The sequence below is a fragment of the Pocillopora verrucosa genome, chromosome 3 (assembly GCF_036669915.1).
Source record: "Pocillopora verrucosa isolate sample1 chromosome 3, ASM3666991v2, whole genome shotgun sequence".
Lineage (NCBI taxonomy): Eukaryota > Metazoa > Cnidaria > Anthozoa > Scleractinia > Pocilloporidae > Pocillopora > Pocillopora verrucosa.
In genome coordinates, this window is record NC_089314.1 from 30,808,828 (window position 1) to 30,825,767 (window position 16,940).

The following is a 16,940-nucleotide window of genomic DNA, read 5'->3' on the forward strand; positions in this document are numbered from 1 at the left end:
CGAAAAAATATTCTAACGCTATGAAATTAACGCAAACTTCGTATCTATCGTCGAACGTCTATTGCCGAAAAAATTATATTTGCACTCTTCAAATGTAACATAACTTTCAAAGAATTGCAATAACATCAATCCCTTAGGGAACTGGTCATTTTTTATCGCGGGGGGAGGGGGATTGGAGCATTTTGGTTGTGTCACGATAAAATTTACCCGATCCCCCCATGAGGCTCTTTGACATTCTTTTAACCCCCCCCTCCTCCCCCTCAGCCGCAATTAATTGGCAGCCTATTTTCTCAAGTCAACCCTTTATACTCTGTCGGCAACGATTGATTATTCCCCACCGCCCTCCCTTAAAACCATGTGACTCCCCCAATATCCCCCGCCCTCCCTTCCCTAACAAGAAAGGCTGTCCATGTAAAATGACCAAGCAAGGAAGTAGAAGAACACAAACTGAAATCTTAACAGGACAAATTTTTACAGTACTATTTTGCAAATTTCCAAGGATTGTTATGTGCAGTTGACAAGCCAGGTCTTCGTTCCGAAAAAAACTGAAACAGGTATAGTGTCCTGGCTACAATTTATCTTCATGTAAGCGGCCTTGCTACAGCTAAAGATCACCGGATCCCTTTCGCGGCGAGGTCTTCCTTAACACGTTGGAGATAGTGTGGATCGGGATAACCAAATCTAAAACAAAAAATAACACAGTTCAATGATTTATTTTGTTACTTCTTCAAAGGGTTGAATTCTTATTAATGACTACGATCAACGGTCAACAATAATCGCGCGGGAAACTTTTTGGTGAAAAAAACACCGCACCTTGCATGACACGTTACAAATTTCAACTTGCTTACCCGTGGGCACCCCCTGTTGTACTTGTCTTATGATGTATATCATTCCACGTGATCTGATTGGATAGTCCTGTTGTTATGGAGGTACCTACAGTAAAAACCAATCGTGCGTTAAAAGCTCTGTGTAGCAGCTGCAAGACTTCTTTACCCTCGCGATTATCAGGCAAGTACGCAGTACGATGCGTACCACTGTACTGCTGACCAGGGTTTGGGTGCTCTGGGCCTTGAATTCCTGATTGAAACGAATACTGTATGCAGATGGTGCCACACCCTGATGAAAGAAATAAAAGAGACCAACTTCAAATCGCAATTCTATTTATCATAGAGAAACTTGTAACCTATTTGAAAACAGAAAATCTAATTCTGTCGATACCGTTGATGATTTTTGTCCAAAAGAGTTCTGAAAGCCATTTAAACTTCAATCTAGGGGGTAAGTTTCCGAAGAAATTTTGGTGCTGCGTCGGTGGCAGAGTATAACAAAGTAATTTCGTATTATCAACTGTAATGTACCGTAAATTGGTCACCGTTATGAGTTTAAAGCTGACTTTTCGGGCGTTAGCCCTTCGTCAGAGCGAAATCGTCATTCGCTCATATTGAGACATTTGGTACAGCCACAATTAGGCTCATGAGAAAAGCTGGAGCTATTTTCCAGCACAGCAGGCGGTCCTAACGCCTTCAGTTGGAGGAACACTTCTTCTTAAGTTTAAGAGTAATTAACTACAGTAACTACAAAAACTGCCATTTTCTGAGGATTCTGCATCCTAGAGACAACATCATATTCAGACGAAACCTGACCACCTTCAGACAACAATTACTTAATCAAAGATTGGAACTTCTGCTTCCCCCTAGAAATCAAATTTTTCGAAATTATTATTTCACTTAATTATGTTGTTAATTTTCCAGTTGGCCAGTCTAACACTTTCTTCAAATGATAAGATGGCTCATCTTTGATGATTCTTTGATAAAAAGTCGAAGTGTCAAGCCTTTCGATGAAGATGAAAATTAAAATAAGTTCTTTTTTTTCAATTACCCCTGAGCGAGTTTGTTGAAATTTAAGGGTTGTATACAACATACCAGAGTAACCTGGGAGACTGGAATGCAGAGTAGACCAAGTCATTTGCCCTGGTGGTTGATTCCCTGTCACCACACCTTGTGGCTCCTTACAAATGGGGCAAACATTTAATATCCTCAAAGCTTGACTTAAGCAATCTTGGCAAAAAACATGACCACACTTGATAGTTTGGGGTTTAACCATACTGTCAAGGCATATAGGACATCTGTGATGCATGTTTGTCCACCCTTAAGAAAATAGTGAAAAATGGAAAATTAATTCAAAAGAGCAAAGAAATAATTATGTGTTATGAAATAGGTTGTTGTTCATCATGGCAGGTAGATGATGATATAAATTTGTTCTGTTGTCTCACAACAAAGTCACTAGATGTAGATCGCGATGTTTCAACTGCTTACTGAAAGTCTTCTTCAGGCAATGGGGTTGACTCCATCGCCTGAAGAAGACTTGCAGTAAGCAGTTGAAACATCACAATCTACATCTAGTGACTTTGTTGTGAGATATCCAAACAAATTTATACTATCAAATAATTATGTGCTTACATAATTTTAATTTGTAGCTGATTTTGCTTCGTACAGTTGTAACAGCACTTAATGGGGGGCAGGAAAAATTCAGAAAAGAAGGGAGTGAAAACAGGAGGCCAAGAAGGTGGGCACAACTCTATACATGTACAGTTGTACTGCTCTTCTTTGCCCTCTCTCTCATTTCCCTAATTAACCCTCCTAGTTTATGCCTGTTACATAAAGACTGTTTGATAGAAATACTGCAAGAGGATCAGTTATGAGTCAGTACTGGTAATAAAAAAAAACAAATAAAAAACAATGTGGCCTAAGAGTGGCTCCTGCAAAACTGCCAAGTCATGCTTGAACAACTCTAATATAGCCAATGGCCATGGATGTGGCATAAGAGGTTTAAGTTGGAGGATAAACAAATAAAAGCTTCTAACAAGCATTCAGAATTGCATTCTTGCATATCGCTGCCTGTATAGATCATTTTTAAGTTTTTAAATCAAGTTCTTTTCATACTTCCCACAATTCTTCACCCTTCATCCCTCATCCTATGACTATCTCACAGTAAGAAAAAAATTGATTAAGAGGTGCAGATAATTACTGGTGATCTTGTCTCCTACATCTTTATCCTTCCCTTTCATAATTATAAATAACAAAAATAAATTGCATTTTAGGTTGCCTATGTCACATACAGTGTACATCAGATTTAGTAAAGCATATTAGCCTGCATTGCATCAAGAATGAATAGTATAATATTTTTTATACCAGCTCCCAAATAAAATGTATGTTCAAATTTAAGAACATCATGTCATGCGCTTTTAATGGGTCAAAAGTCACTAAATATAACTTTGTAAGAGTAAACAAATCTCACAAACTCTCTAGTGGAACAAAAACTAAACTTTCAACTCACACATGATCGGGTCATGTAGCAGCTGAAAACCTTCCCAAATTTGTGTGCCAGCTCATGTCAAAAAACTAATTTCATAGACAATTTCAGTAATACTGAATACATACCGTCTGTCTCATTTTTGAGTTGGGAGGTATAACAAAACACTTAACGACCAGCTCCAGTTTTTTGCTTCCCTTCAAAACTCAACATTTTCATCAACTTTGCCTACTTGAGGTTTTCCAGGAGACAAACCTACAACTTCCCTGGGGTCAGTCATTTTAAAAGTGTCCATATCAAAAGATGGCAGGTACTGTAAGTTCAAATACTGACATAATTATAAAAGGTGAAAGTTATCAGCAGTATCATTCAAGCCTCATTGAAGTATTAGTGAACTTGCAAATATATTGGCTAAATACACATCTTGGTTAAGGCAACAACTGACTGCTAGTCAAATATAATTGCATGACAATCGAACCACAGCATCCCAGCAGCAAGTATACATGAAATTTTTGGTGGACTATTAAACAACTATCAATTCTTCATTGACATGTACATTATGCCCATCTGCCAATAAGTTGATCAAGGCTGCCTACAACTAGCACACAGGATCCAAAGAAAAAATATTCTTAAGAACAAAAAAATTGCAACACAGCCATGGGTGTGGAACACAGCCATGGAACTCATTTGTTCCTCAAGTACTAACACTAATCCAGAATTAAAAGGTACCCCTCAACTGAACTAGACATAACATGCTACTCTGTAACTGTTATTGGCTTATGTAAGGCAGAAGACAACTACATGAAACTGGCTTAGATTAACAGTTAAACTATTTGCAAATAAATACAGCGAAATGAAGAATTTACTCTAACACTGGATCATTGTGATCCTCTCAGGTTTAATGAGGTTGTGGAAGTGGGGTCAGGTGGGTAATAATGAAAGGCAATGATATCAACTTTGTTTCCACGATTTGCAGTCCTGACAAGAGAATTCAGCTTGCCCTTTGGTGGAAAACCATAACAGAAAAAGATACCAACTAAAGGATAAGAATCATGAGAGAAAAAAAAAAGAACAGTCAAAAACTGGGGTCGACCATAATGTCAAAATACATGTACAACTCACACTGGTGGACAGAATAATTAACAAATATTCACCTAACAAGAGGTGAATAGTGATGGATATAGCTGCTAAGCAGTGGGGTGAATATCCTCCACTTTCAATGGCACTGAGGTGAATAATTGTTTTAGTATATGCCACACAGATACAGAAAAATTAGTTTCAATCATTTCTTTCAATATACCAAAAAAAGGGTTGGAAATGAAACACTTGGCACACAAATTTGTCTCTTCATTGGCTGCTCCAAGGAAATAGAGTTTGTTGTTCACATTAGCCAATCAGTGTATGCAAAAAGCACCACTACTACTAAGTTTACCTGTGTGGTATATACTAATTGAATATAATTTAATATCTCTATTTCAAACACCTAGTTGTTGTCCAAACTAACAGCGGAAGAAAATGTTATATGGAAAGAGATCTTCAGCTTTCAGTTCTCTTTACTGCAAAGGAATCTTTCGTTTTACCTCTCAGGCTCTGGCTTGTGCTTAGATTTAATTAGCTAATAAATTCATTGATATTGTTTCTGCTTCCTGCTCGAATGAAAAGCGAAGGCATTAATGCCAAAACGAAAAATTTAAAGTCACACCAACAATTAACCCTGATAAGATGCATACCAACACTAAACAGGGGTAGATTTTGAGAAATTCTTTACCATCAGTAGGAAACAGTGTCTACACTCTGTCAGATTCCTGTAAGCAAGTTTTCCCACACGGCATTCCTGCATTCTTAGTTCGAAACATCTCCTGTATCGTAAAAACATATTCAACATGGACCCTTTCTGATTTAAGACAGCTGTATTCAACTGAATATCATCTCCATGGTCCTATCGTGCTTACCTTGACGTGTGTCCATCTCTGTGCAGAATAACTATGAAGGTACTGGAAATTGGAGGTAGTTCTAGAAGTGAGTCAGATTTCTCGGAAACGGCGCGAGCCCACGCACTCTTGTTGTACTGAGCTGAACTGACGCCACTTCCGTTGCGGCGAATAGTAACAGACGGCAGAGGGTTGTAGAAAGCCAACCTGCACTACAGATGTTTCTTTGATTTCTAAACTTCCATCCTAACATTACAAGATAGAATGTCGAAGGGGCCGCCTCATGTGAGGACAAGTTGCCATAAATAAAAGAACTCGAAACCGAAAGGTCCTTGGTACTAGTAAACGTGGCGACACAAACAACTTCCGCTTTTTCTGAGAAAGTCTTGAATCACGACAGCCGGGGCTAAATGACTCGAAAGAATTTATGGCTTGCTGTGAGAGCCTTTTAGATGCAATCAAGAAAGAATTGGAATGCTCCCTCTGCCAAGACCAGTTTACTGAGACCAATCAACCAAAACTTCTCACATGCCAACATACTTTCTGTAAGTCTTGTCTCCAAAGGTGGTTGCGACAACAGACCGGGAGAGGTTTGAGCTGCCCGAACTGTCGAGTAATAACCGAGTGTCCCAACAATAACATCGACCGCTTACCATCCAATCTTGCACACAAGAGACTGGGGGATATCTTGAAAGCTCATGGTCGTTCGAATAAAGATCCTGATCTCGAATCAAAAGAACAAAACGTTTGTAAACGACATGACATACTCGTTAAGTTTTACTGTGAACCGTGCGAAATTTGCATTTGCTCTGAATGCGCCATTATGGAGCATCGAGATCCGATAGATCACACCATCATGTCACTTGAAGATGGAGCAAGAAAACAGAGAGTGTACATCGAAAGTAGGCTGAGAGATATTGAGGAGGATTCTTCGCTTCTGAAGAACCATATTGAGTCTTTAAGAGAGAGACAAGCGAAATACAATGGTAGCATCGATAAAGTAGCGGCAGAAGTTCGCACTGTGACGGAGGATGCTATAAATGTTCTTCGTCAACACGAAGAAATGATGACAGAGCAGTTGGTGAAAGAAAAATCGCTTTACGACGAGGCCTTGAAAAATGAGTTGTCGAAGCTCATCAAAAAATTACAGCTATTGTCTAAGAGCTCAAGACATGGTAAAGAAATCCTCCAAACAAATGACGTAAGGAAAATGTTAGAGGTAAAACATGAGCTTAATGGAACGGTTGCGGAGAGATTTCAAAATTCTACGCCACTTCTCAGATATCCGGAGTTTAAGTATTCAGTAAATACCCTGCTCCAAGACTTCCGTCTTGGTGTGCTACATGTAACCTTTACAGAACCTTATTTTTCTGTTGGATCAGGACAAGGACTAGCAGAAAGTATTCAAGGAGAGGCAAGCTACTTTACTGTCACAACTATGGATTCAAGCGGCAAAACAACCTATAGTGAAATTGATAACGTCACGGTTGAGATCACATCCATACGACAGGGAATCAGAGATATTCCTGCTTTTGTGAAAGACCTAAAAGATGGCCGTTATTGTGTATCTTACACACCAAGAGTTGCTGGAATCTTCAACATATCAATCAAAGTAAGAGACGATCCAATCAACGGAAGTCCCTTCAAGTTGGTTGTTGCCCCAAAACCAAAACAAGCTGTATGCAAATTTCACGGTAAGAAAGTAAATTTAGGTGGCCCAATAAATTTCAGAGAATTGTCACATGGACATGCTTACGTTATTTTTAATTTGATGTGAAAACACTCTTCGGGGTTTGAACCGGAACTAGCAAGTGGAAGAAAAATTGCTAGCGTTTAACGCGCGTGACCCCGTTTAGGAATCGTTTAAAATGCATGAATGATGTTCATTTCTCAAATAAGTGAAAAAACCCTTTTTTTTTTTTTTCCTTTGACCCGCAGTAAATATTTCATCCTTGAAGATGAGCAGCACTAAAATAAATTGTAGGGAAGAAGGCATAGACGCGATTCTCGTCACGCAACACCCTCTCTTCTCTACGAACGCGTCGCGTGACGAGACGAAAAGGGACTAGCATACGGTGGAACTTGTATTAAGCGGCACTGTATTGAGCGGTCACCCTGTATTAAGTGGTTGGATGTCAAAGCCCCGAATTTTTCCCCTTAATCACCGTAATTTTTACTTCTATCAAGCGGCCACCCCATAAAGCGGTGGCAGTCACCCTTTACTAAGTTTTAAGGCTTGTTTTTACTGTCTTTAGCTGTATTGAATGGTCACTGAAAGCGGAAATACTCAAACAAAACTAAGAAAATCTTTCAAGAAATTTTAATCCATTTCTCTCTCCCAAAATCAAAGTAAGTGGTATTTCTGAGCAAGATTCTGTACATTAACTGGTCAAATATAGCATGAAGTAGCATTTATCTTTTTTTATATTTCTGTGGAACCTGTATTAGGCAGTCATGCCATTCCCCGTGGATGACTGCTTCACACAGGATCAACTGTATTGCCAGGGTCACTGCCTAGACAATAAACAAAAGTTTTTATGTCAATGAAACATACTATTTTATAATTCCTTTTTAGATGTTATTTTACCAAGGAAGTGGATTCCACAACCAAAAAACCGAGAGGGTGAAGAACTTAACTTTCATCTGGTAGAGCTGGATCCTGTTAGCAATGCGCAGGAATACCAAGAAGTTCAGAATCAATTTCATAAAACATGCAAAAGCAAAATTATGATCTTGAAAATAGCCCGAGTCCAGAATCCAGCCCTTTACAGGACATTCACCATGCGAAAGCAAAAGATGGATGAGGAAAGAGGAAGCAATGAACAACAACTTTTCCTTGGAATCCCAAGAAGCAAATGCCAACAAATAAATGAGACTGGTTTTTGCCATTTCCAAAACAAAAAAGATACAAAGAACCATTTTTTACTATGTTAATTTGCATGTCATGCGTGTGTTCACATATAGAAACAAGTCAATCCTCAGCATTTTTTAAAATAACAATTGGAACTGAGGTTTGAGTTAAAAAAATGTTTTAGAATACATTTGCTTCATTCACCAAGAGAAAAAAATGAGTGTTATTGTTGTATGTCAGTGTCAATTTACTCAGTAGCTTGATGAAACAATTTTTACTTATTTTTTAAAAAGGTAACATTCAGGATTGTATTGGTGTTAGTAAATCTTGCCCTATGATTGGTTTAGAAAATTTGTGCCACACGAAACTTCGCAACTTAATCAGTCGTGTTTCCACGCCTGGGATTTTTTACTTGCTTTTTTTACTTCAAGTTCTGATCGGTTCCTTGAGCTATTTCCTTTACTGTGATTGGTTGTTGAGATTGCTAACTCAAACAACGCTCCAGTTTAATACGTGTATTTACAACTTTTTCAGCACCAACAGACATGTATGGAAATGGCTTGTACTTTGCCAAAGATGCCCTTTACCCAGCTCAGTCCTCTTTCTCTCCACCAGACAATGATGGACAGCAATACATGTACCTCAGCAGAGTCCTGGTTGGTGAATACACGGTTGGTAAACAAGGCATGGTTACTCCTCCACAGAAGAACCAGAGTGATTCCAAAGAATCCTTTGATTGTGTGGTGGATCAGATTACTGACCCGAGCGTTTTTGTTATTTTCTATGAGGGGCAGTTCTACCCTGAATACTTAATCACATTTTCTAGATGATTCTTTTAAATTGTAGTGATTTTTATTATTTTAAAACTTGTGCAAATGTTTTGACTGGATTAGTTTGTGTGGTTTAATATCAGTTTTAAACTCAAACAATCATGCATTAAATTAATTTTACACTGGTCAGTGCACTTTGATTCAATCGTGTACTTTATCTATGCTACAGTAGTTAAAAAAGAGATGTTACGAGATCAACATATTTTAAGGATTACGCTGACCGTTTTAGTTTGAGGAGGGATGGAGGCTTGGAGAAGAAATTTCAGCTGTCTTATAGTTTGATTTTGGCCTCCTTGGAGGCGATTCTCTCATTTGCTTGACTCTATTTATTGAGAGGAATATAATAAGTTTGTATCCTCTTGTTATTGACTAATTTAGTTGACTTATGGTTGGTGTAGAGCAGGGTTGCTTGCAATTTCTTTCATTTAACTGAAATCAGACCATGGGCATGTCTGCTCTGTTCTGTTTTCTGTTTTCCTTTTGTGGGTTCAAAAAATTTCGAAACGTGTGGCAAAAAAATGTCTCTTAATTTCATAAGAAACTTGAGAGAAGGTGCCACAGTGTCCAAAGTGATCTTTAATCATTTTAAGGAAAGGGTAATAGCGTGTAACTTTTAACTTGACTCTAACTCAAGAATGAGTGATTTCTTTTAACTCCTATGTATGACTCCTTGAACACTCGCTTGAATCAGTTTTAAAAGGCTGATGAGTAATCTTAGAATAGTAGTGTCCGTTCAGTGGAAGACCTACAATTAGTCCATTGCTACTAAGTTCAAATTATGTCGTCATAAGTATTTAATTCACTCGGTCGGACTGTCTAACTAGAAAATAACAGGCAAGCAGAACAAAACCGTCCGGTTTTTCAGACAACCAATCATTTTTTTCCTCATACTAAGTAATAAGAGTGATACACTGATCAATTCGAAACTTTATTATTCCCTCTCTGGGCAACCTATGCGGTGGTAAATTTGAACCTTGCATGGCCGGGGTGGGTTATTCGAACCTGAAGTGTCGAGTCTTTTCGGCGTATTTTTAATGTTTTAAAGAGTCTGCTTTCGTGTGATATCTAGCACGATGCTCATAAGCGAAAAATCCAACAGCAGCACCAAAAACTAACATGTGTCTTTGCTAACGTCAACAATATTTGTTGATTACACAAAGAGTCTTTCAATATTGGGTGGGGCATTTATACGCAATTTTGGCACGAGAAGAGGGAGGGTAGGGGGGTTTGAAAGAGGCAAACCTCAAAAGTTCAAATGCCTGGGGGGGATGTTGAAGCTTCGACTTGTTCGACGTATAATATCCTCAAACTGTGACATACTTGGGTTGTCAAAGTCTTGCCTTGGGCTTCAATTCTATCAAAATAGCTTCAGGAGTACGCTTGCTGGAAATTCACCCCAGGGAAAACAGTGCTCGTTTAAAAACCATAAAGACGTTACGGTAAAAAAAGCAACCGGCAGAATGCAAACAGAGCTAAGCCAGGAGTTGAACCTCTGAGCTCTCGAGAACAATTCCAGCATTGGGGAATATTCTCTGGTTTTCATGCGGTAATGAAGTCTCTGATAAAATCAGTTTGAAATTCGAATAGCTTGTTTTGACCTCCTTAACTGCAGACTTCACCAGCTCTGAGTCGTCCTCAAGTTCGAGAATCGAGTGTTGCAGCTTTTTCTCTTCATGTTTTACTGAGACATGAAGAGAAAGAGCTGCAATAGTCATGAAGGAAAAAAGCTTCAATAAATAGCTGCAATCTGTTAGAGCAGTTACCTAGTAGGTAACTTTTCTAACAAAGAAACTGTGTTGCTGCGTCGGTGGGAGGGTATAACAGGGTAATTTGGCATTATCAACTAAGTTGATAACGTAAATTGGCCATCGTAAGCTAATGTTTCGACTCGAAAAGTCAGCATTGAAATTCTTTACGATGGCCAATTTACGTTATCAAGTCAGTTGATAATACTAAATTACCCTATTCTACCACAACGCAAAGTTTTTATACTAGGAACTCCAACTACCCATAGATGGAAATATTTTAAAGAAAAAGGCTTGTCTATTTGTTTTTGATTTCCTAAAAGGCAATGTCTGCACTGAGTCCCTTCAAGATTTAACCCACAATTTTTTTACGAGGAACAATGCCCCATGTGGAGCCAGCGTTGTTCTCCCGAAATTGAAACTTGACTTTGCTCAGAAAAATTGTTTGAAAAGAGAGTTTTTTTTCAACTCTTTCCATTTAAATAGCAGGAAGATTAGCAATAGGGTACTATTAAGGAAATCTCTTTATGAATTGTATTTTGTATAGCGTACTTACTGCAGGTTGGTGTTAGCCTAAGTCATTTTTTATCTTTTTTTTTGGTTTTTATTCTGTTCAAATTTTCATTAATTAAACAGGATCCCTTTGATGATAGGGGCTATCCTGTTTACATATTCGTTATTATTATTGTTCATTCTTCTGATGAGGGGTCGTCTTCCGAGGGTGGAATGGTGACTATCTGGTCATGTGAGAATTCAGCCGCTACTCTATACCCCTCGAGTGGCGTTGGCCATTTTCCCTTTTGATAAGGATTTATGTATTCACGGCGTAAACTTCTAGATCAAACGTCATATCCGTTTTCTTGGATGCGTTATTTTTATTTTAGAGAAAAGGGTAATAGCGCGTCACTAAGGTTAGCTTTGACCGCTGACCTAAATTAAAACCAGCCCTAATTCATTCTGCATTTAACTTTTCTTCTTGCTTCTTTTTACATTCAACGGATATAAGAGAACACGAAGTCTACCGTCGATACTATCTATAACCGTCATCTCTTTTCTTTCCTTTTTGGTTTTTGTCTTAGGAGGACAAATACAAAAACGGCGGATACGGTAGCCGCTCAACAGGTGAAAGGAAATGATATTTCGACCAGCAAATGAAGTAAGATTGGTTAGGGCAAAGTGAAAGCGTTGTTTAAATTTCCTTATCAGAAATTTGAAATGTCAAGACGTGTATCTGAATAAATAGAAAAAGAATTGTACAATGATCACCCTGGGTGATGATAGGTAATTACCGTAGTAAACACGCCCCTGACCAGTTAGTCTTAGCTGTTTCAGTGTATCGGGTTTCGGATAGCTCTGTCGCACAGCCAGTTTCGAGCGAGTCAACGATTTCCCGCCTACACCTCCCTAGAGGTTCAGTTTAATGATCTCTAGCGCTAGCGCCTCTTTCTACTAGTCAATAAAATGTGTCGCCCAAACATCGTAGTCTTTGTTTGATATAAATAGTAATTAGAGGTAATGGACTGTTCAGGGATGGGTAAAATTTCTCATTTCTTATCAGGAAGCATTGAGTTATTCGCAGAGTGGGTGGTAGGGGAAAGCAGATCTTTCGATCGAACTCCGGTTGTTTCTATTGAAATATAATAAAAAGATTATCAGAAAGTCATGTTGTCAATAAAGTAAGTTATGTGGCCAATTAAACCTTATCTTGGTATCTCTGACTATTTTTCGTCATTCGACAAAAGGTGAGTATCTTAACGCTGTAAAGGGGCTTTCACCCACACGCATTTGCACCTTGAAAATAGCATTCACACTCTGTGTAACGGGACAACGCAATAGCGATCAGGAATCATGTTGAAAAAGGCCTACTGTTAGTTTCTAAACAGTAGGGTATGAGTATGTACGGTGGTATCCTGCATGCGATTGGTCGACTGGCTCCACTTGCGCAACTGCACCTAAGAATAACATGATACAAAGCAGATCTAAGTTTGAGTTTGCTTCCACTTTTCAAAGTTAACTAAATCGTCTAAATAAACTAAGAGTCAGTACATTGGTCTATCAAACCGCGCTAGTTGTAACGAACAACTTAAATTTTCCATGACTTAAAGTGAACCATAAGGGTGGTAAAATATATTACAAATATAATAGAGTGGCTTGAATAAAGTATATACAATCATGATCACTTGCGAGCTTAGTATGAGGAATATGTTTAGTGATCATCAGTCAATGGAGCTTCTAATGACCGATTAAGTCACAAAAATCGCCTTTATCCCTTGCCCTTCAGTCAAACGGCCCATGCCAATGATAGAATGAAAGACTGTTGCTTAGGAAAACACTGTCTTAACTCGGTACTAGCCAGTGCTTGATGACGATAAGATAGTGTTTGCAGCGACATTGTGATTTTCAGTCATCTCATTTAGCGAGAAAAGAAAAATGTTCATCAAGAACGTTGTGTCACAGCAGTTTAGTTTAAGATTGGAATGGTGATTTTCTCGCGCTAAACTTCATCATCATCATGTTCATCATCGACATAATCAAAGTCATCGCTAATGACATCACCGAATTTTTCGATGAACTGTTTCTGGAAGATATCCATTGAGTCGGCGTCAATGAGGACAATACGAATATCGTTTAGAACGGCTTTTGGGTTTGCTCGCTCCTTTTCTTCATCTGTAGTTTTGCTTGGCGTGTCTGTCGGCGGCTTGGTCGACTTTTTCTTTTTATCTGTTTGTTTGTGTTTCTGATTACTTTCTTTTGGTCCTTTTTTCTTTGCATTTTCTTTCTTCGTAACCGTCGGCATCCTAAGATACTCCTCCACTGCGTTTAACATGGCAAAGGCACACACATCAATAGGTGCACCAAAGATACCGGAGCTTATCGCTGGTATGGCGATGGATGATAAACCGAGTTTAGACGCCAGTTTAAGACTCTGGAGGCACGCTCTCTTTAGAAGTTTCATATTTTCTGTATGTGAGTGTTTAACCCACTCGGGACCGACGGCATGAATGACGAACTTACAGGGAAGATTTCCAGCGACTGTATGCACAGCGTCTCCAATGTGTAACGCTTGATAGCCGCGTTTTCGCCTCAACGTGTCAGATTCCCTCTGGATTTCAAGCCCACCTCTTTGGACGATCAGCTTTGCAAGGCCAGCTGCGTGGGCCAAAAATTCGTTCGCAGGGTTCACGATTGCATCTACTTCCTCGGCGGTGATGTCTCCATAACGAAGGGAGATACACACACCATTTTCTGATCGATAACTAGAGGTTTCAAAAGAAATCATTTCTGCTGCTGCTATTGCCATTTCTTGAGTACCAAGGCCAGTATCATAACTTTCCTGTTGACTCATTCCTCCTTTTACAGTTCGCCTGGCTTCTCCTACAGATGCAGCATCACCATACACAAAAAACGGACCGTGTTCTTGGGGTCGGTCAATGATCACCGGGTACTTAGTTCCAATGTATTCCATTAAGACTTTAGCTGAATCCTCGTCTGCACCTTTTATGTCCAGCTCATTGGTAACCATACCCTGGGTGACAGTTTTAATAAGGTCTGAAACCTCACTGCACGCAGTGTTGTAGCTTGTAGGATCACAGTTCTGCTTCGCCTGAAGTATAACTCGAGTACCGTCATCCGAAGCGGTAATTTCCACAAGAAATTTTCCATTGATTTCGTTTAATTGCTCTTTAAAAAACTTCTCCATAAAACGGAAGGCATATGGATCTACTTGAAACCATCGTGCCTCTATTGTGGGATATACACGTCCTTCCTGATCGGCGCTGTTGACTTCGTTGATAGGGATGACCTTCGTTTCGGGACTACCATCGACCATGATAACTTCAGAGCTTCCAGCCTTTGAGACCACCTTTCCTGATCCTCCATTTTCGATTTCTATGGCTTCAAAAGGGTCTTTGGCCGCCAAGCGAAGATTGTCTAGTTGTGCAAAAACTTCTTGGTGTTCGTTTAAGAACCTTTTCATTTGGAGGTGGCAATCATTAACTTGTTTCAAGGTGCCTGATATAAAAAACGTTTGGTCATCGCTCCGAACGGACACATCTATGGCCACCAATATTTTCTCCAAAATCTGTTTCGCCCCTTTCGTTGGAATGCCCAACCAGACGGGATCAAATTTTGCTGTAACCTGACAAAATATCTGAAGACAATAATATCGTGGGTAAATAGTTGAGCATAACATAGAGTATGTTAAGTATTAACCTATCGAAAACCGCTCCTCTCCTCGCGTATGTCTCACTTCTCGTGCTAGCCGTTTGTCTTCGCTCGCTCTAAGAATGCAAAAAGTGTGAGGATGGAACTCGCTAAAAAAAGATCTTCTTCACACACGCCTTCTAAAATAAAGCTTCCTACTCAGAGAAACCAAGAAGTCAACTCAACAACCTCAGATCACGTCAGATGACAACCAACCTTGCTCGGGATTTATCATGAGGGTAGCGAGAGCGTCTACCAACTGTCTACCTTACTTCAATCGAACGTATATTTAGCGGCACGGTATTAACAGTCACCCTGTATTAAGCGGTCAGTCTTCTTAGTCTCCACATTTTAACCCCATAAAAACACCTTTACACCGTTATTAAGCGGTCGTGGTTACCCTTAGCTGAGTCACGGCGACCAGTTTGTATTATCCTCCACCAGTATTGAACGGTCACTTAAGGCGGGACCACTCAAATAATACCAAGAATAATCTTTCGAGAAAATTTAATTCACATCTATCTCCCGATATCGATAGTATTGAGCGAGTTTTGTATATTTAGTGGTCAATCATGGCATAAATGACGTTTTTTATCGTTTCTGTTTAATACCCTTTTGGAAGCTATTTTTAAATGGTCACCACGCCATTACCCTTAATACAAGTTTAGCTGTATCTCTTGTTGACCCGTACGCATATGTTTTCCACGAAAACATCTGTATCGTCACGCAAATCGTTGCGTGACAGTCGACAATGATCAACAACCATGCCCGATGTAGTGATACCGAGAAAATCGAAAATTTATCATACCTCGTCATTGATCACTTTCCTTTTGCATGGTAGCCGATCAACCTTAACCACCACACCTTCAATCTTGTGTTCTTCCTTTAAAACTGTTTCCACAGCTATATATAGTGAGAAATAAAACTATCGATCATGCTCCTTGAATGTTGAAAATTACCATAATCTGAGACTAACTGTCGTAAGTAAACGTAGTGACATACACTCGGTGATTAGTAGATTAAATCATCGGTTTATGATAAAATATTTCATCGGACTTGACCGGTTTTAAACTGTTTATTGCTCTCATTTTCCTGCTTCTTTGTTTCTCATCGCCAATTTTTTATTCTCGTTTGTTTACTCGTCAGAAAACTTGAACAGCCGTAAGAGATTATAAGCACCTTTCAAAATTGAGGTTCGATGGTGAAAAGTAACCGGACACCTTTGAACAGATTTCGGTTAAACACAAAAATAACGAACTAATGAACCAGGAAATGGACATGAACGCCATCTGATTCAAAGAGAGTGCACTTTAGAAGTCAAACACAAATCATATCCTATCGTGAAATGCCGAATATAGCGAGTACATAGCCTACATCTATGAAAATGTAACATTTTTAAAAGTTTAAAGCGAAATTATGTAGCTATAGAGCACTTACTTTCCTTTTCTTCAAATGTGATCAATGCCCGGTCTCTATCTTGGGCGAATTTCACCGACATCACATCACCGCCGCCATGTTTACGCTGCTGAAAGTGAATAACAATGGCTTCTTCTTTGGTTCCTGGAGTAATATCTGACACCATGATGCTTTTAGGAATGTCGTCTGGGCTCATTTCCTCTAGATGAGATTGATTAGAAGCCATTAAGTGTCGTATCCTCGGCAAAATATGCCCTTGCAACAAGGATGCTTCAATAAATTAACTGCCCAAGCTGGCCGCAAGGAAAAACGCGAGACGGTTATTAAAGAAAGGGTCTCGGGAGAGCGACACCGCGTTGAATAAATAATTTTAGGGTTCGGGGATTCCCCTTCCGAAACGTGTCGAGTCAAAACCGGTGATTCTTGAAAACGAAAGCTCAAATTTCCTTATAGCCGCATTAAAATTGTACCGCCCGATATACCATACTCATTTGAGAGGAGAAAATACGAACCTTTTAATTTCCTATCACTTTCTTAACCCCGGTTTTCTCGGAATTTCAATCCAGTAATGACAGCATTTCTCAGAAACAAAAGACTTGTTACCATCCAATAAGAAACCAACGAAGGGCATGTCAACCAATCAGAGCTTAAAAAA

The 16,940-nt window shown here is 39.2% G+C and overlaps 3 protein-coding genes across 6 annotated transcripts; 1 reads left to right on the forward strand and 2 right to left on the reverse strand.

Moving 5' to 3' along the window:
- Positions 1-391: 391 nt before the first annotated feature.
- Positions 392-5,535, reverse strand: LOC131774569 (E3 ubiquitin-protein ligase DTX3L). Of its 4 annotated transcripts, none has more exons than XM_059090617.2 (5): positions 5,262-5,535; positions 5,078-5,168; positions 1,920-2,144; positions 849-1,116; positions 392-681 (listed from the first exon to the last, which is right to left on the reverse strand). In XM_059090617.2, the coding sequence occupies exons 3-5, from the start codon at positions 2,131-2,133 to the stop codon at positions 612-614; spliced, it is 552 nt and encodes a 183-aa protein (XP_058946600.1). In that variant the 5' UTR covers positions 2,134-2,144; positions 5,078-5,168; positions 5,262-5,535; the 3' UTR covers positions 392-611. The 4 variants fall into 4 exon arrangements, with proteins under 4 accessions (XP_058946600.1, XP_058946602.1, XP_058946599.1 ...); XM_059090619.2 differs by having other exon boundaries at positions 5,040-5,168; XM_059090616.2 differs by lacking the exon at positions 5,078-5,168 and having other exon boundaries at positions 5,262-5,534.
- A 132-nt stretch (positions 5,536-5,667) lies between these two features.
- On the forward strand, positions 5,668-9,502 carry LOC131774563 (tripartite motif-containing protein 3). Its single transcript, XM_066162957.1, has 3 exons — positions 5,668-6,934; positions 7,816-8,141; positions 8,622-9,502. The coding sequence occupies exons 1-3, from the start codon at positions 5,668-5,670 to the stop codon at positions 8,919-8,921; spliced, it is 1,893 nt and encodes a 630-aa protein (XP_066019054.1). The 3' UTR covers positions 8,922-9,502.
- A 3,148-nt stretch (positions 9,503-12,650) lies between these two features.
- Positions 12,651-16,738, reverse strand: LOC131774561 (uncharacterized). The gene is made up of 3 exons (XM_059090609.2): positions 16,307-16,738; positions 15,678-15,772; positions 12,651-14,816 (listed from the first exon to the last, which is right to left on the reverse strand). Exons 1-3 carry the CDS (start codon positions 16,509-16,511, stop codon positions 13,161-13,163), a joined length of 1,956 nt encoding a protein of 651 aa, XP_058946592.2. The 5' UTR covers positions 16,512-16,738; the 3' UTR covers positions 12,651-13,160.
- Positions 16,739-16,940: the final 202 nt, after the last annotated feature.